Source organism: Mauremys mutica, chromosome 18, assembly GCF_020497125.1.
Source record: "Mauremys mutica isolate MM-2020 ecotype Southern chromosome 18, ASM2049712v1, whole genome shotgun sequence".
NCBI lineage: Eukaryota > Metazoa > Chordata > Testudines > Geoemydidae > Mauremys > Mauremys mutica.
Window position 1 is genome coordinate 8209734 of NC_059089.1, and position 18526 is coordinate 8228259.

An 18526-nucleotide genomic window follows, 5' to 3' on the forward strand; every position below is an offset into this window, starting at 1 on the left:
TTTGCACGTTAATTGGAGTCAGGTGTTCTCGTTAGCCTGGAGCAGCCCCTGCTCTGGTCAGTCAGGGAACAGAAAACTGCTTATCCAGTGGCCACTATATCTGCCTTCTGCTATTCTGCTGTACCCAACTGGCCTGGGTCTGTCACACTGGCCGGAGGCACCAGGTGATCCTGGGGCCATAGATGATACCTCTGATGCAGCACAAAAGGTGGATGGTGTTGCTGTGGCACAACTTCCACAACTGGCCACTTGACATCATATGCACAAAGAGCATCCTCTTCCCTATCTGTTCCCGTTCAGTAGGCAGTACATCTCACTGGTTAACAATGAATTCTCACTGTGGTAAACTCGCCACACTTTGTACCCTGAAGCTTCCAAGATCATGCCACAAGTATTGAAAACGCTTCCAGACCCTCCCCTAACATATATTCCTTGTCCAGGATAGAACACATGGAGTCTAGCATAGATACTCTTGTTGAAACTCACATGTTTCCTAGACACGTCAGTTAGCTTCGAGGATGGCAGAGGAGTGGGATGAACCTTTTTCATCAGCACGGACAACTTGGTTCTCATAGGTTGACTGAAGAGCCAATAGAACAGCGTTTCTCCAATACGTTCATGGATGTACTCCAAATATCAACTTAATGCAACAGGGAAGGAGGTATTTTGACATTCCTTCAGTATGTGAAGTATATGCTTTCCCAGAGTCCCATGCAGTCTCTCCACTATTCTATTCCTTGGGTATGGGACACAGCAGATTTATAATGTACCATACCAATACTCATCAGAAAGACCTCAAATTCTCTGGATACAAAAGGTGTCCAATTATCTGAAAGAAAGCACTCTGGTAGACCAAACGTAGCGAATGATGTGGTTAGGCAAGAAATGAGCTCCTCTGAGATGCCTTGTGAAATTATGAATGCAATGGGGCAAAGTAATAGTCTATAACCGTCAACAGTGTGTAGCCATGCAGTGCAACTGAGGGGCCAGTAATATCCACTGCAATTGTCTGCCACGGTCTGTCTACAACTACCAGTTTCAAAGGTGCCGGAGGAACAATAGTTCTATCCATGTCACTCAATGTCTGAGGGCAGCCCTGGCCACCGAGCATAACTCTGCAGAAGTTCCTTCATCTTTGATAATCCCCAAATGTCCTTCATGAGCCATATCCAGGATTGCTTGTCACAACAGGGATGATCACTCAGGCTTCTCTGTATAAAATATATTGAGTAGCACATGTCTTCACTGGGAGCTCAGAATGAATTTTGTAGACTGTAGACAAGTTGTGCTAAGGACTGGGTCTGGCCAACCTCCTTGTACAGCACATATCACCTTGCACAGTTCAGCATCTTGAAGATGGCATCAGCAGTCCTCCCTGAGTCAGTTGACATCTCTTTCAGTCAACAGCATACGGTGTGCACTGCTATTTCTGCATACGAGGGTGTCAAACCAGCAGAATTTCTCGAAAGCATGGGCAAGTATATTACATCTTCCTTTGAGATGTACCAAATCCAAGTCATACTGCTGCAACTGGATAACCCACCACTGCAGCCTCACATGCAGTAGATCAATTGCCTTATGACAGAGGCCTGGAATAGGCAAATGATCAGGTTCAAAGGTGAAATGTCTTCTCACTACGTAAACCTTGAAGCATATAATAGCAAAAACCATTGCCAAGAGCTATAGCTCAGTCTGGGAATAGTTTGCGTCTGTTGAGGTGAGAGTATGGGATGCCATCCCTCCTAGAGCAGAACTATGCCCAGACGCTGATTGAATGCACCAGTTTGAACCACTTTGGGCTTCCATGGATTAAAATAAGCACGGGATTGGATCCGACAGAGGGCTTGATGCAGGGTTTTAAAATCCTGCTTTGTTTCTTTGGTCCAAACCTACTGGCCCTGGCCCTGGGTTAAATCTCCCAGCGGCTTGGCAAGGGTACTGAAACTGGGCAAAGCATGGCCAGCTGTGTATTAGGCTAGGCCAAGGAACAAACCTCAGCCGCTGCGATCAGCAGGTAATGGTAACGGAGCAACAGCTGGCAGCCGTTCAGGTGTCGCTTTCATACCACGGGCTGGCAGAGAATGCCCTAGAAACCCTGAGCGCCGTCATGCCCTAGGAACTCGACAGCATTTTTTGCAAAACTGCACTTGGCCTCCTTCAACTTTATGTCAGCTAGTTGCCGTTAGGGTAGCACCTGGGCCAGAATAGCATTATGCTCCGGAAGAGATTTAGCAAAGATGAGACCGTCCTCCTAATAGCAACTTGCACCCTGGAGCTGAGATACCACTCTCTGAAATGCTTCAGGAGCAGAGACTAAGCCAAAAGGGAATCGTTTTGCAAAAAACGCTGTGGCTGTGAATGGGCGACAGGGGATGAAACACTTGGTGATTATCTGTTCTGTTCATTCCCTCTGGGGCACCTGGCACTGGCCACTGTTGGAAGACATGACACTGGGCTAGAAGGACCATTGGTCCAACCCAGGATGACCATTCTTATAAAGCCACAGCTCGCAGAGGTTTCCAGAAAGCCTTCGTAGTGTCCATAAAGCATCCAAAAAGCCTGTTTCTCTGTAAAAAGGGAAAGAGGAGATGGGTTAGAAAAACAGTCCCAGGCAGGAGGAACTCGGCACTCAGAATAAAATCTTGAAAGTATGTTCTTTCTCCAAGGTCATGTGTGATGTTGCAAACATCCAAATAATTTTAGGGCCAGATCCCTGCTTATGCCAGCTTCAGTTTCAGAGACCTAGTGGGGAAGGGCAGCCTTTTGCTAAGCCCCTCCCTTTCCAAACGGGATTGGCTAAAGCAACCTCATATAGTGTCTGACTGCATCCTGAGAGCATGTTGCAATAGCAGCAGTCCAGTGCATTCAGCACTTTGGAGAGGAATCAGCTAAAAGGACACTGAGGATGGGAAGCTAATTCACTGGCATTAGAGTTGCTTTGTGTTGCAGTCAGTCTAATTGCAGCGTTGAGTTCAAATTGTCGCTAACCAAGCTTATTTCTCTGCCTGCTTCCAGGGGAACAACAACAACTTTAGCGGATATCACTCCCCCTTGCCCAGAGCAAACACCCACTCCCGTTCTGCCAGTAATGCCTCTTGGGTTTCAGTTCCACATGCATTGTCTACCCCTTCTGCTGCCTGCCTGCCTGCCTGCCGTGTGCTCCCCATAACACAGAGCAAAGTAGCAAAGTGCCTTCCTACAGAAGGAAACTGGCAGTCAGGTAGCCCCAGCTTGAGCCTAACTCCTCAGCACCAAGGTTTGTAGGGAGCGGGTCCCCCACGGTCCAGAGTTCATTGGCCTCTTGGTGGAGCTCTGCTAGCTGAAGGTCAGGAGCAGGGGATCCATGGATCTTAGTCCAGTGCTGGCGAGAAGCACCTGCAGGGAGGGCATGTCTGCCTGGGGCTCTCTGACCAGTGCCATGCTCTCTGTTTGCTCCAGGCGTGATTGGTTTGCAGCTCATTAACGGGAAGAACGAGTCAGCTCACATCAGCGATGCCGTCGCAGTGGTAGCTCAGGCAGTGCATGACTTATTCGAGAAGGAGAATATCACGGACCCCCCGAGAGGCTGCGTTGGGAACACCAACATCTGGAAGACTGGCCCTCTTTTCAAGAGGTACCTGGGCACATGGGCTCCCTCCACCCCCCACTCCTGCATACCTTAGGTTTGGTTATTTATTACCAATTGTTACTTTGGGTAGGAACTGGATTATGAGTTCCCCAAATTCCCCAAATGTTTGAAGAGGCAGTGTAACCTAGTGGTTGGAGCACAGGACTAGGCATCAGCCTCCCGAGGTTCTCATGCTAATCCTGCAGGTGAATTAATCCACTGAGGAGAGAGGGAAGGGGGTTTGAATTGATACTTAATTTTTTAATTTTTTTTAAAGCTACATGATTTCATCACTCAGGATGGAAAGTAAATCTGTGCATAATAATTAAGAGCAACAGCGATTACTGCAGGAAACTGCAGGGAATGTGCACAACCACTGCTATTCCGATCAGCTATTTTCAGATGATCATTTTCCAAGAAATTCATTTTCCTTTTGGTGAATATGGAAAATCAATTTGCAAAGTCTAAGCAACACACTAATAGGGAATGAAACAAATATAAGCATAATCTTGTTCATGGTATAAAAAAAAATGCTAGTAACTTTTTATTTAATTTTGTACTGGCCTACAGCACAATAGCATGTCAGCTTGAAACATCACACGGAACTAGACCCCACTGAGGAGTGGTGAATAGAATTGGGGGAAATGGTTTTCATTTAGAAAATGTAAGAGTTTTAGAAAATTGTGCACTGTGCATGCAAAGGAGCTTTGTTCATAAAATCTGTAGCTTTACCCCTGGGATGGCCATTTGATCTGGGAGGCTGTAGGCGTGCTCTTTGGTGCTGGGGCACTTGGGAGATCTGAGGCTGAGTTGCTCTGTGGGATGGGATCTGGGTGCCCTGGAGCTCAGTTGCTCTGCAGGATCTCATCTTGGTGAGACTCACTCTTGCTTGGGGGAAGAAGTGAATTTGTAGCCTCCCTCTCTTGATATTCATTCAGTGCCCAGTGTCCCATGCTAGCTCACATGGTCTGATTCGTTTCAATCTGTTGTGTCTGCTCCACTGCTCAGTTCATAGAGTAAAACCTGCTGAGCTCAGGGCTCCATGAGGTTTGAAAACTCAGGGGTAGTTCCTGGGCTCATTGCAAGCTGCTGGGGCCTCTCTAGTCTAGGGAAAACAGATCCACAACTTTTATCTCATTGACTAAAGAAGGGTCCGATCCCCTAGCTACCACATCTCTTCCCCAGATAGCCAGGCTGCCCCTCACTGAGCTCTCCTCCGCCTGCTGCCCTGTGTTCTGGGAGGGGAGCGGATGAAGAAACTTGTACTGGGACCTAAACGGGGGTCTTCTTTGTAGAGTGTTGATGTCGTGCAAGTACACTGAGGGCGTGACCGGGAGAGTGGAGTTCAATGAAGACGGGGACAGGAAATTCGCCAATTACAGCATCATGAACCTGCAGAACCGGAAACTGGTTCAAGTTGGGGTTTACAATGGCAGCCATGTACGTATGTTCCTCCAGGGAGAGCCGCGGATGGAGGTGCAGAGCCTGCACCAGGCATCTGATGTCTCTCTCTCCTCTGGGTGACACTCGCAGGTCCTGCCCAATGACCGGAAGATCATCTGGCCGGGGGGAGAGACAGAGAAACCTGCGGGCTATCAGATGTCAACCAAATTGAAGGTACCAGCAAATGTCTCCGCTGGGCGAGATGGAGCCACTGGTAGCTCATCTCATGTACAGGGCTGCCGGGGGCGGGGCGGGGGGAAGTGGGGCAATTTGCCCCAGGCCCCAGGCCCTGCAGGAGCCCCCGTGAGAATATCATATTCTATAGTATTGCAACTTATTTTTATGGAAGGGGCCCCCAAAACTGCTTTGCCCCAGCCCCCCTGAATCCTCTGGGATGCCCTGCTCATGGATCTCCTGGCCTTGGGGCAGGACGGGTCTCAGTCACACTAAAAAGCCTCTTTATGCTGAGCCAGCAGCACCAAGGGGCTGTCCCGTGGGAGTGCGTGAAGTTACACGAAAGCACGTCTGTGCGCTGACAAACTCCGCCCTGGCAGAGCAGCGCCCGGGGGCTTGTGAATGAGGGGCAGGCCCAGACTCATTCAGGGCTGCATTGTCTGTTTGTAAATGGGGCCCTGGCCCGGTTCCTAGCTCAAAGCTAAAGGGGCTTCGTTTTAGCTTGAGCTGGTGTGACCTACTGGACAGAGCACTGGCCTGGGATGCAGGAGACCTGGGTGCTCTTTCTGGTTCTGTCACTGGCCTGTTGTGTGACCCTGAATAAGTTACTTTGCCTCCTTCTCTGCCTCAGTTTCCCATGTGTAAAACAGGGGTAATGCTATTAGCCTCATGTGTAAAGTGCTTTGAAATCCACGCACTGGGAGAAGTGCTGCGGGAGAGCGGGGTGGGGGGAGGATTATTATTATTATCATTATGCATTTGAAGGAGCCTTCCCTCTGTGACCTCTGACCCCTTCAACACACACTTCCTGCCCTTACTTTCAGAGCCCACCCAGCCTGCTCTCCTGGCTGAACCTTGCTTTAGGGAAGGCGACGCCTTTATTGGTGACGGGCACCGTGGGAGCTAGACTGAGTAGCCCAGACAGTTTGTGTTTTGCTGGGGCCTGGTGTGTGTCCCACACCCGCTTGGGGAATGAGAAGGCCCCTGGCACAGGCTCAGTCTCTGAGGCAAACAGGCATTTCTGCTTCCTCCACAGATTGTGACAATTCACCAAGAGCCCTTTGTGTACGTGAAAGCAACACAAGCCGATGGAACATGTAAGGAAGAAATTACCATCAATGGAGACCCCGTGAAAAAGGTCTTTTGCACTGGACCCAATGAGACCATCCCAGGTAACTGTTCTTCCAGTGAGTGAACACGCAGCAGCAACTCACATCAAAAAAGTGAGGGAGCCCAATCCTGCTCTGCGGCCTGCAGACCGTTAAAGGGAGCAGCCCACTGGAAAATATCTGAGCCCCTGGGCCGGCCAGAGAGCACCCCAGTCAGCTCCTCTCCATTGCCACGTGGGTGCTGGGAATCTCAGACGCCCCAGCGCAGATTGATGCAGCCCCCATGCAGGTCTCTCCTCTCTTCTCCTCCTTTCTTCCCTTCTCTCTGACTCTCCTCGTGCCTTTCTCTCCCTTACTCACCGTCTCCTTCCTTTGTTCTCTTTCTTTTTGTCTCTTCCCCCATCAGGGGCGGCTCTAGAAAGTAGGCTGCCCCAAGCAGCGCGGTGCGCCCCCATCCCCTAGTAAAATCTCCCCTGGCAGTAAATTCCAGTGTGGGAAGTTACTTTGCCTTCCTAAATTCCTTGAGTTGAACACTGTGTTCTCCTTCATTTCCTACCCTGAATTGTTGAACAGTGTTGCTGTGGGCTGTTAAACATCCACTGCGTTCCACCCCAGTGGTGAATGCATTTCAGTGGCATTGGCAGGTCTCCTGTATAGCCAATAGGGTATTAACCTTGCTAATTCACTGCGCACCTAAATCGCAAGTAAAACATGTCTGGGTGTTTCTCATTTCTGAGCACAGGGTTGCAGTGAGGTCTCATTGCTGTGTCTTCTTCACGCTGGCAAAATACATGGCAGAACGTTTACTGGAGCACTTGGCACTAGTCCCACACTATTCCACATGGCACAGGGCAGATGCTTTCTCTTAGCTGTGAGCAAACTTGTTCGTTAGCTCACTAATTCGCAGCCACGGGTCTCCCAGTCCTTCGCATGGGCTCACTAGGTTCTGCTGGCTTGGTTCTGCACTGATGTGCTGGATTCTCTGCAATCTTTGTGGTGCTGCATAACCGTCCCTCACCCCTGCTCCCCTCCGCAGGCCGCCCCACTGTGGCGCTGTGCTGCTATGGCTTCTGCATCGACCTGCTGATCAGACTTGCAGGGGTGATGAATTTCACCTACGAAGTTCACCTGGTTGCTGATGGTAAATTTGGCACGCAGGAGCGGGTGAGTTTGGCCCTGTCCCTCTGCCCTGTGTTGACGCAGGAGAAGCGTCTATGGGCAGCTGTCGGCAGCAGCTGGGGTTCCTGGGAGGAGCCTGAGCCAAAGCCCCCCCCCACCCTCCGCCCCGGTGGGAGAGGTTGAATGGGCTGACGCTGCCTGTGGAGGTGGTGGCACCTCGGGGCCAGCAGCAGAGCGGGGCTGACCCTGGCTGCCGGCTCTTGCAGGTCAATAACAGCAATAAGAAGGAGTGGAACGGGATGATGGGGGAGCTCCTGAGCGGCCAGGCAGACATGATCGTGGCGCCCCTCACCATCAACAACGAGCGTGCGCAGTACATCGAGTTCTCCAAGCCCTTCAAGTACCAGGGGCTCACCATCCTGGTGAAGAAGGTAAGGGCCGGTGCAGCTAGTGCCAGCAGACATGCCCCTCGGAGACAGGCCGAGACGGACGGTGGGTTCCCTCCCCGCACCCAGGCAGCCCCAGCTAATGAGTGACTCTGGACAAAACCTTCACCTCACCCCGCTTCTCTTCCTGCCCAGGCCTCTCATCCGTCCCTGCCCGAGGCTGCTTCCTCCCCATCCAAGGCCCCAGGGCCTGCGTCCCAGGACCCTCCCCTGCTCCTGAGTCCATCCCGCATTTACTGGGCGGGCTGCAACCATTGTACACCAACCCTGCATTTTGTACTGGGTCCTTGGCCCCGTGGGTTTCAAGGCCCTTAGCTCCAGCTCCACGGGGCAGTGAGACCCCCTCCTGGAGCCTTGCGCTCAGTGCTGTTGGTCGGTCAGCGGCGGTGACTCCAGGGGTGGGACTGACTCTCCTCTGCTGTCCCCCTCCCAGTTTTAAGCACTACCCGGAGACCTTCCCCGCTGGTAGTTTTCATTACGATCACTCTGGGCCCCTCCCGGCACTCCCTGCTCCCTGTATTTGCTGGCGTGTGAGGTGCGTGCTTTGGCTGTCTCGTTGGGCTTTACCGGTGAGTTATTAGCACCAGGGGACAGCGCCCTGGGCACTGGGTGGGGTCACTTACTGCTAAGCAGTGAATGAACATAAGGGTTGGCAATACTAGCGCCACCACCGGCCTGTTCAGCCTCCTCCCTCCCGAGGGTTGCCAACTTTCTAATTGCACAAAACCCAACACCCTTCCCTGAGGCCCCGCCCCTGCTCACTACGTTCCCCCTCCCTCACCCTCACTCATTTTCACTGGCCTGGGGCAGGGGGTTGGGGTGTGGGACGGGGTGAGGGCTCTGCTCTTGGGGTGCAGGCTCCGGAGTGGGGCCAGAAATTAGGGGTTCAGGGTGCAGGAGGGGGATCCAGGCTGGGGGGTGGGGATGAGGGATTTGGAGTGCGGGAGGGGGCTGCGGGTTGAGGCAGGGGGTTGGGGTGTGGGACGGGGTGAGGGCTCTGCTCTGGGGGTGCAGGCTCTGGGGTGGGGTCAGGGATGAGGGGTTTGGGGTGCAGGAGTGGTCACTGGGTTTGGGGGGGCTCAGGGCTGGGCCGGGGGTTGGGGCACGGGGTTACCTTGGGCGGCTCCCGGTCAGCGGCGCAGCGCGGCTAAGGCAGGCTCCCTGCTTGTCCTGGGGCACCATGCTGCACCCCAGAAGCAGAGAGCAGGTCCGTCTCCTAGGTGGGGGGTCAGGAGGCTCCACGCGTTGCTCTCGCCTGCCGGCACTGCCCCCCAGCTCCCATTGGCCCATTCCCTGCTCTCCAGTGATGGCACCAGGGCAAAGCAAAGTTTCCATCCACTTTGCACAAACACGATCTTTGAATCCTCTCTTTTAAGAAGGAAACTAAACCCTCGCAGGCTGGAGAATGGACATGGCCCCTGGACTCTCTCTGTTGGGTGGAGGCTAAACCTCCCTTGGAGGCTGAGTGAAAGTAAAGCATCTCTGGAGCCTCCCCTTTAAAGCAGGGACTCCAAGCCCTCACCTGCAGGAACAGGTCAAGCCTTGGGACCATCCAAAGCAGAGGACGGGGAGGGAGGCAGGGCTGGAGGCAGGGGGCTGGCAGAGGGATTTGGTTTCCCAAACGACTCTTTCCGGCCAGGTGCCAATGCTCCTTCCCTCTCCTCCCTCTGTGCTAGGAAATCCCCCGCAGCACCCTCGACTCGTTCATGCAGCCTTTCCAGAGCACGCTGTGGCTGCTGGTGGGACTCTCCGTGCATGTGGTGGCCGTGATGTTATATCTCTTAGACCGGTTCAGGTAACTGACCTTTGGGTGAGGGTGAGGGTGGGAGTGGGGGTGGGGGCAGGGGGAAGGGAAGCACTTAGGCCAGGGTGGGGAGGGGACAGGGAGGAGGCTCGTGTGAGAGCTCTAGCTGGGTTACTGACACACGCTCTACACGGGCTCCCCCGAGGCCTGTTGGCGAGTGCTACCGCTGCAGTGTCAGCTCTGGGGAACGTCTTACCCAGGCTCCACGGACTGCACTGGCTCCTGAGTGGCTCTGGGTGCCATGGAGCTAGTGTGAATGGCTCCTGGACACGTGGGAACCTGACTCTTGGCACAGTGGCAGTCTAGAGGCCCAGCTACTAGCCCCTAGAGTTAAACCCAGGGGGTTCAGGCCAGGGCAGACTTGGTGGACTCTGGAATTTGCTTCCCTCATTTCCCCAAGAGGCTACGTGTCCAGCCCTTCATGCAGCGTGACGCCCACCTCTCCAGGCAGCCCCGTACCTGTGGGCACCAAGATCTCATACAACTGACGTGGGAGCCGAGTCCATTCGTACCTTGCAAGTGGGCAATAGGCTGTGAGCCAAGAGATAGGTCCATGCTGAGCAGATGCCCCCAATGGACGGGAGTGGGAAGAACTACCTGTGCAGGGGAGGCCTGGGAAGCAGGAGGTGGTTGTGTGACGTTGCAGGAGGAGGTTGTGGTCCATGCGGCGCAGTCACGTGGGGCTGGAGATGCCGAAGGCAGCTTCAGGGTGTGGCCCTGGTGTGGGAGCGTTGGGAATGGGACGTGCCGGGCAGCACCGGGGGTGCCTGGGGCGGTGTGTGCCAGCAAAGCAGTTGGCCCTGTGTTTTTCAGCCCCTTTGGCCGGTTCAAGGTTAACAGCGAGGAAGAGGAGGAAGACGCACTGACCCTCTCCTCGGCCATGTGGTTCTCTTGGGGAGTGCTGCTGAACTCGGGGATCGGAGAGGGTAAGATCTGCTCGAGTTCAATACGAGTTATTCAGGGAACCTCAATGGGCTGCCATATATGAGAGGTGAGACTAGATGGTCCCTTCTCGCTTTAAATACTGCGAACTGAGAAGGCATTAGCACACGTCCGGGCCCTCGGAGTAGCAGGCCCAGTTGCTTCATCTCAGCTCTGAGGAAGACACCAGTCCAATGTGCTTCATATCCATCTTCCCCTCTTTCGGAGCGGCAGCACCAAGTCCTCCCTGGGTGTGTCTCCCTCTCTGCTCCTGGCCCCACTGCTGAGCCCCCCCTGCTAGGTCCAGGCTGGGAGCTCTGTGACCTCCTTGAGTTGAGCCGTATCAATGGGCAGCCACCCCGGAGCAGCTGTAGCTGAGCTGATGAACTCTTCTGACCAGCAGCAGCTCTCACGAGCTCTTGGAGTCCCTCCGCAGGGCTCCCACAGGGACAGGAGGAGGCAGACGGCTCCCAGACCAGCCGGGTCCCTGCTCACATGCTGCTGTCTGCTGCAATACGCTGGCGCTGGGGGCTCGATACCCACCTGTGGGGAGCACTGGGGCTTTCAGAGGAGCTCTCTTGAGCTCAGACCTTTCCCAAGCAGGGCTAGTGCTCCCTGCATGCTGGCCAGCTGAGGAGAGAGGGAGCCAGGGAGGTGAGAGTGAGAGGTCCTGAGCAGCCCAGCCTGTGACGTGCACAGGAAAGCTGTGTATGTCCCAGGGGAGGGGCTGCACCGTTCCCTACAATGAACACGCCGGAGAAGGGCAGGGGAAGCTCTCACATGGGAGGCTAATAATCCCGTAAAGGCTCAGGGCTCCCATGTGCAGCGTGCAAAGGGTCTCTCCATCTCACTGTCTGGCAGGACCCCAGCAGGCAGGTCACCCAGTAGGAAACTGCAGGTGGGATTTAGATCGGCCCAGTGTCCTGGCCAAATGACAGCTTTGGTCAAGGTGGATAGTCTGTCAATGGCTATTAGCCAAGATGGTCAGGGATTCAACCCCATGCTCTGGGAGTCCCTAAATCTCTGAGGGCTTGGCTACACTGGAGAGTTGCAGCGCTGGTGGAGGCTTTACAGCGCCGCAACTTAGTAACTGTCCACACCTGCAAGGCACATCTAGCGCTGCAACTCCCTGGCTGCAGCGCTGGCTGTACACCTGATCTGCTTGAATGAGCATGGGATGATTGCCTATGCTGTTCACTCCCTCTGGGGCACCTGGCATTGGCCACTGTCGGACGACAGGATACTGGGCTAGATGGACCTTTGGTCTGACCCAGTCTGGCCGTTCTTATGTTCTTACCATCATTGCATTCTGGCCTAAAATGCCTGCTCCTAGTACAAAGACATGCCAGGGGATCGTCAGTGATGGTGGGTGGTGAGGACATGGCACTTTCAGTTGTACCATGTGGGAGAACTGGCTCACTGCTGACTCAGAAGGACGAGTTCCCGTGCAGAAGACACATCACCTCTGCCTACATCACCTCGGCCTTAGTGCCTCCCACTCAAGCACTGGCCTGCCCACCCCCCACCCCCCCCCAGCCATGAATTCTCTCTGCTGTGTAAGCGGCTGCTGAGGAAGGACCTGCTGTCACACCAAGACAAATGGTTTCTCTTCCACGCGGGCTGGGACACGGTCCCACCATGTCTCACCATGTCACTGAGCATCAATTCTCCACTCTGGCAAGAGCTGAGCTGTCTGTTTGGAGGCACTGCTGACCAAGGACAATCATTTCCAGGGCGGAGCTATTTGCCTCTCTGGCAGAGGGGAAGTGTGGGGCTTCTGTACTGGGAAGCAACACAGCAAACTGGGCCTGTGTCCTCCCTTTGCACCAGTGTCCTGACAGTCACAGAATGGGGCCTGGAGTCAGCCATGGGACTCCCATAATGCCCTGTGGCTGAGAGCCTCAGGAGACGCGATTGGACAGTGGTAGTTCAGACAAGACAAGGGGGATTGTTTTCCATCCCTGGGTATCAGATCCATGGTGTCTCGCCGGGTACCTGTCTGCCCTGGGTGGTCTCTCCTTGCTGACACACATGGAGCTGCATCTTTGCTCCTAACTCTTTTTCCTTCCCCCCCCTCAGGTGCTCCCCGGAGTTTCTCTGCTCGTATCCTTGGCATGGTGTGGGCTGGCTTTGCTATGATCATTGTGGCTTCCTACACTGCCAACCTGGCTGCCTTCCTGGTGTTAGACAGACCTGAAGAGAGAATCACAGGCATTAACGACCCTAGGGTAATTAGCGTGTGTCTTTCTGAGAGGGTGTGTGTGTGTGTCGTGTGTCACTGAGGCAGGGTAAATGCGGAAACATACGACGGTCCAGTGTGCATCTGCTGTCCGGGAAGTGGGTCCTATAGCTCGACCTCTGGCGCCAATAATCCTTGGAGCCCCCAACACAAGTGCTCAAGGTTCTACGCTGAGGTGTAGCAGCCAAGGCAATGCTCCCCTTGTGTCCCTCCCCCAGACCCAGCCACGTTCTCCAGACACTGCTAGGAAGAGGCTGCTGGCTCCCCTCAGCTGAGCCATGGGACCTGCCCCTGCCCATCTGCTCTTCCTGCTGTTTTGTGTTGTGTGAGAGGGGGCAGGAGCCAACACCCAGGAGATGTGAGGTGTGAGGCCTGCAGGCTAGGGCAGGAGGGGTGAGAGGGAACTCCTGGCAGCAACTGTTTTACAGGCAGGCACAACCCCCGCCCCAGCACTGCGAAAACACGAGGGATAAGAATCAGTGATGGGGGAGGGGTTCCAAAGTTGTGAAGGGCCCATCGAGCCCCCCCCCCCCCAGGCTGTCAGCTCGTGTTCAGCACAAAGGCAGGAGAATAGAGCCCAGCATCGGTTCTGCCCCGGTTCCCTCAAATACTGGTGCAGGCGCTTACACGGCGTGGTGGCCGGGAACGGCCGACCGGCCCAGCGAACCGGGAATCCTGGCCAGAAAGAGCACAAATCAAGGTGCTGTCATTGTCAGTGCTTAGGAGACGATTCATATGTACTCACGCACTATACAAACCCAGCTGCGCCCCGTTTCCTGCTCTGGAGAGCTGACGGCTGAAATCAGACAAGCCAGGCACGTCACAGGCAGTGCCCACCGTGAGAGTTTGGGGGCCACTGCTGAGGAGGGCCAGGATTTTCACAGGGAGTCAGGTGCCCGGCCCTGGTGCACCAGAGAAGGGAGCAGTTCGGACAGGCGAGTGAGGGCTGGCAGCTGGACATGCAGTGGTGAGGCGGGAGGGCGTGGAGGGAGGGAATGACCCCCGTCCCCCAGTGCACTGGGACTGCTGGCTCCAGCCGCTCCCCTGCCAGCCTCACAGCCGGCTCTGCCTTGCCTTGCAGCTGCGGAACCCCTCCGATAAGTTCATCTACGCCACGGTGAAGCAGAGCTCGGTGGACATTTACTTCCGGCGGCAGGTGGAGCTGAGCACCATGTACCGGCACATGGAGAAGCACAACTACGAGAGCGCTGCCGAAGCCATCCAGGCCGTCAGGGACAAGTGAGCGAGGGGCTGGGCCCTGCCTGGCTGCTGGGTTCCGTGCAGGGAACGCGCCCGCCCCCAGGCTCGCTGAGTGTGCGGGGCTGCCGCTGTCATTGTTGGTCAGGGCGTAGGGCCTGGCGCAGCGTGTGGGGCCAAGCCCAGCCTGTCACTGCTGCAGCCCACGCGGGGATCTTCCTAGGAGACAATGGCCTGGATGCTTGTGGGCCGGGGCCAGGCGACCTGGCACGAAGGGACGGCGTTTGAGGTGCTGTTCTGTGCCCAGGCAGGGATGGGGGGGGCAGATATCGGCACTGGGGCTGGCTGGGATTAAATCTACTAATTCTGAGGGGAATCAGGGTGGGGTGGGGCTGGTCCCTGTGCCAGAGGGCTACCAGTTATGAGCGAAGCAGGGCCATTCAGCTGTCCACAGGACTGTGCTAGTGCTATAGGGAGCAGAGGTTTGGGGGTATAATGCCAGGATGTGCTAGTGCTATGGGGGCAGGGGTATGGGGGGTGTAATGCTGGGATGTGCTAGTGCTATGGGGGCAGGAGTATGAGGGGTGTAATGCCGGGATGTGCTAGTGCTATAGGGGGCAGGGCTATGGGGGGTATAATGCCGGGATGTGCTGGTGCTATAGGGGGCAGGGGTATGGGGGGTATAAGGCCAGGATGTGCTAGTGCTATAGGGGGCAGGAGAATGGGGGGTGTAATGCCGGGATGTGCTGGTGCTATAGGGGGCAGGGGTATGGGGGGTGTAATGCTGGGATGTGCTGGTGCTATAGGGGGCAGGGGTATGGGGGGTATAATGCCGGGATGTGCTGGTGCTATAGGGGGCAGGGGTATGGGGGGTGTAATGCCGGGATGTGCTAGTGCTATAGGGGGCAGGGGTATGGGGGGTGTAATGCTGGGATGTGCTGGTGCTATAGGGGGCAGGGGTATGGGGGGTATAAGGCCAGGATGTGCTGGTGCTATAGGGGGCAGGGTTATGGGGGGTGTAATGCTGGGATGTGCTGGTGCTATAGGGGGCAGGGGTATGGGGGGGATGATACCTGGGGCAAGCACAGAAAGGCGTAAAGCTTCTCTGTGTGGTGCTCTGAGGGAGGGCGGGGGCGGGGGATACAGGCTGGAAGGGGCCTCTCCCTCCTACCCAGACAGCAGGGCGGGGACCTGCCTTTCCCCTGGGCACCATGAGATGGCGTCTCTACAAGGGGCTGAGTAACATGAAGTGCTGTGTAAACCCCATTTCGCATCCATGGTGCAGCGCAGTCCGGCTCTGAAACTGCTTCTGCCCTTCAAAGCGGGGCTGCTGCGCGGAGCAGAATGGGTGCTGCTGCTTCCCTTTAAGAGACTGTATTGGCCTTGCCTGATGGGTAAAAACTGTATTAAGATGATGTTAAAAAAAAAAAAGGGACCGGTACAGAGTTTAAGCACAGACGTTTCTGGTTATCAGGGAATAACATACAGATTATCGAGGTGCAACGTTTGGTGTAAGATCGGGTGGCATAAGGAGCAATACATAATCATTATAGCTGACAGCAGTTACCACCCTCTGCAGATCATGCAGCTGTAGTAATTTAAGACATGCCAGTCCATGCTGTCACACTGACTTGGCGTCTCCTTTCTCCGTGCTGCGGTAGCAAGCTCCACGCCTTCATCTGGGACTCGGCAGTGCTGGAGTTTGAAGCCTCCCAGAAGTGTGACCTGGTGACAACGGGGGAGCTTTTCTTCCGCTCTGGCTTTGGGATTGGGATGCGCAAAGACAGCCCCTGGAAGCAGAACGTCTCCCTGGCCATCCTCAAGTCTGTACACGCTCTCCAGGAGCACGCTGAGCTCTCCGAACATTGCATGTGCTAGGACGTGATCAGCTGTGTGTGTGCAGGGGCTAGCGTAGGACTCAGGATACCTCTGCTGAGCTGTTGCTCTGCACCTGCCTAATGATCCCTGACCAGCAGGACTGCGGACCTAGCCCAAGCAGCGATAGAGAGCCCAGCTATGGAATCAGGGGCACTTTGAGCCTGATTCCACATGATAAGCCACATCTGTTCCCTGGGCAACTTGGAGGTGAAAGTTCCCATCCGGCTGAGACTGGGTTTCCAGGGTCTCAGCTCCAAGGGGAAGTTTATCACCATACTTGGGGAGGAAAGTGCTAAGATTTTTTTCATGAACGCTAAGATTATTTTTAAAGAAAACACAAGAGTTCTCAGAATTACCCCTTCATAAGGTGGGGAGGGATCGGCTCCTTTTTTCCAGCTCTTGGACAATGGAAGGCTTTGGGGTGCTCTGCCTCCATGTCCATCGTCTCTGTGACCCACATGGGCTCAGTATATAACTAGGAAGGTTTTTTCCTAGTTGCCAGCACCATGAACTCCCCGTAGGCTCTGAGAGCCCAGCTCGGCTCTGTCTCCCATATGCAGCAGCACCAGTACCCATAACCCATCTGTTAGAAGTGTTGATAAGGAGCAGTGCAGCTGTGTGCCTATAATATTCCTCCATCAGTTCAGAGTTAGTGGTTTGAAATATGAGCCAGATATCACCCAGCTCAACTCTCACATCCTGGATGAGTTTGTGGCTGCAATAGTTAGAAAGCCCAGGAACATAGGCATGGTCCATGTACATCAGACCTGAGGTCCATCTAGCCCGGCGTCCTGTCTCTGACAGTTGCCAGTGCCAGATGCGTCAGAGGAAGGTGCAAGAATCTCTGCAGTAGGCAGATGTAGATAACCTGCCCTCAGGGAAATTTTCCTCCTAGTCCCCAATAGTTAGAGGCTGGCTTTTGCTCTGAAGCAGGTGAGTTCATAGCCCTGCATGGGCCATTGTTTATTCTTTGAATATTTACTCATCATTCTGGGTATTCTTGTTGGCCACAGAAATGTCCAGTCCCTTGTTCAGTCTTGCTAAACACTCGGTATTAACAATATCCTGTGGCAATCAGCTCCGCAGGCTAATTGTGCTTTGTGCAAAAAGGACTTCCTTGCATATGGGGTATTGCCATGGATCAAACACTGGCTAAGAAACAGGAAACCAAGGGTAGGAATCAATAGTTTACATTATTAGTAGAAGGTTAACAGCAGGGAGCCACACAGATTCTGGTTTAGGCCCAGAGTGGTTTAATACATTTATCAATGGGTGTGGGAAAGGGAGCGAGCAGGGAGGTGACAAAACTGACGGGTGAGACAAAATTTACTAGGAAATTTAGACTTGAAATTAGCCGAAGGTTTCTAACCATTAGAGGAGTGAAGTTCTGGAACAGCCTTCCAAGGGGAGTAGTGGGGGCAAAAGACATATCTGGCTTCAAGACTAAGCTTGATAAGTTTATGGAGGGGATGGTATGATGGGATAGCCTAATTTTGGCAATTAATTTGGCAATTGATCTTTGATTATCAGCAGGTAAGTATGCCCAGTGGTCTGTGATGGGATGTTACATGGGGTCGGATGTGAGTTACTACAGAGAATTCTTTCCTGGGTGCTGGCTGGTGAGTTTTGCCCACATGCTCAGGGTTTAACTGATCGCCATATTTGGCGTCGGGAAGGAATTTTCCTCCAGGGCAGATTGGCAGAAGCCCTGGAGGTTTTTCACCTTCCTCTGCAGCATGGGGCACGGGTCACTTGCTGGAGGATTCTCTGCAGCTTGAGGTCTTCAAACCACAATTTGAGGACTTCAATAACTCAGACATAGGTTAGGGCAGGGCCGTCCAGAGGGGGGGGCAAGAGGGGCAATTTGCCCCAGGCCCCGAGCCCCACAGGGGCCCCCACGAGAGTTTTTCGGGGCCCCTGGAGCGGGGTCCCTCACTCGCTCCAGGGGACCCGGAAAACTCTTGTGGGGCCGGGCCCAGGAGCTTCTTCGCTCCCGGTCTTCGCCGGCGGGGGGTCCTTCCGATCCGGGGCGGAACGACCCCCCGCTGGCGAATTACCGCTGAAGACGGAGCGGGACCCGCCGCCGAAGTTCAGCTCGGTCTTCGGCGGTAATTCAGCGGCGGGGGGCCCTTCCGTTCCGGGACCCGCCGCCAAAGTGCCCCCAAGACCCGCGGCGGGGGTTCCCCGCTGCCGAATTACCGCCGAAGACCCGGCTGCACTTCGGCGGCAGGTCCCGCTTCGGCGGTAATTCGGCAGTGGGGGGGACCCCGCCGCGGGTCTTCGGGGCACTTCGGCGGCGGGTCGCGGAATGGAAGGGCCCCCCGCCACCGAAGACCCCGGGCCCCCGGAATCCTCTGGGCGGCCCTGGGTTAGGGGTTTGTTATTGAAGTGGGTGGGTGAGATTCTGTGGCCTGCATTGTGCAGGAGGTCAGACTAGATGATCATAATGGTCCCTTCTGACCTTAAAGTCTATGAGTCTCAAATTATTTAGGTTAGTCAAGACCAGAGAAGATGGTGAGGACTTCAGAGGGACCAGCCAAGAGCAAGGGATGGGCAGCATGATGGCAGATGAAACTCTGTGTTGACAAA

General features: G+C 54.7%; 1 protein-coding gene across 2 annotated transcripts in view; it reads left to right on the forward strand.

Moving 5' to 3' along the window:
- GRIN1 (glutamate ionotropic receptor NMDA type subunit 1) overlaps window positions 1–18526 on the forward strand; it is a 73339-nt gene that overhangs the window by 40804 nt on the left and 14009 nt on the right. For both annotated transcript variants that reach the window (XM_044992658.1, XM_044992659.1), the window contains exons 6-16: window positions 3439–3613; window positions 4903–5047; window positions 5141–5224; window positions 6261–6396; window positions 7370–7497; window positions 7719–7883; window positions 9575–9693; window positions 10516–10628; window positions 12703–12851; window positions 13944–14101; window positions 15721–15882. In XM_044992658.1, the coding sequence (XP_044848593.1) occupies window positions 3439–3613; window positions 4903–5047; window positions 5141–5224; window positions 6261–6396; window positions 7370–7497; window positions 7719–7883; window positions 9575–9693; window positions 10516–10628; window positions 12703–12851; window positions 13944–14101; window positions 15721–15882 (1534 nt within the window). The remainder of the gene's footprint in view (window positions 1–3438; window positions 3614–4902; window positions 5048–5140; window positions 5225–6260; window positions 6397–7369; window positions 7498–7718; window positions 7884–9574; window positions 9694–10515; window positions 10629–12702; window positions 12852–13943; window positions 14102–15720; window positions 15883–18526) is intronic.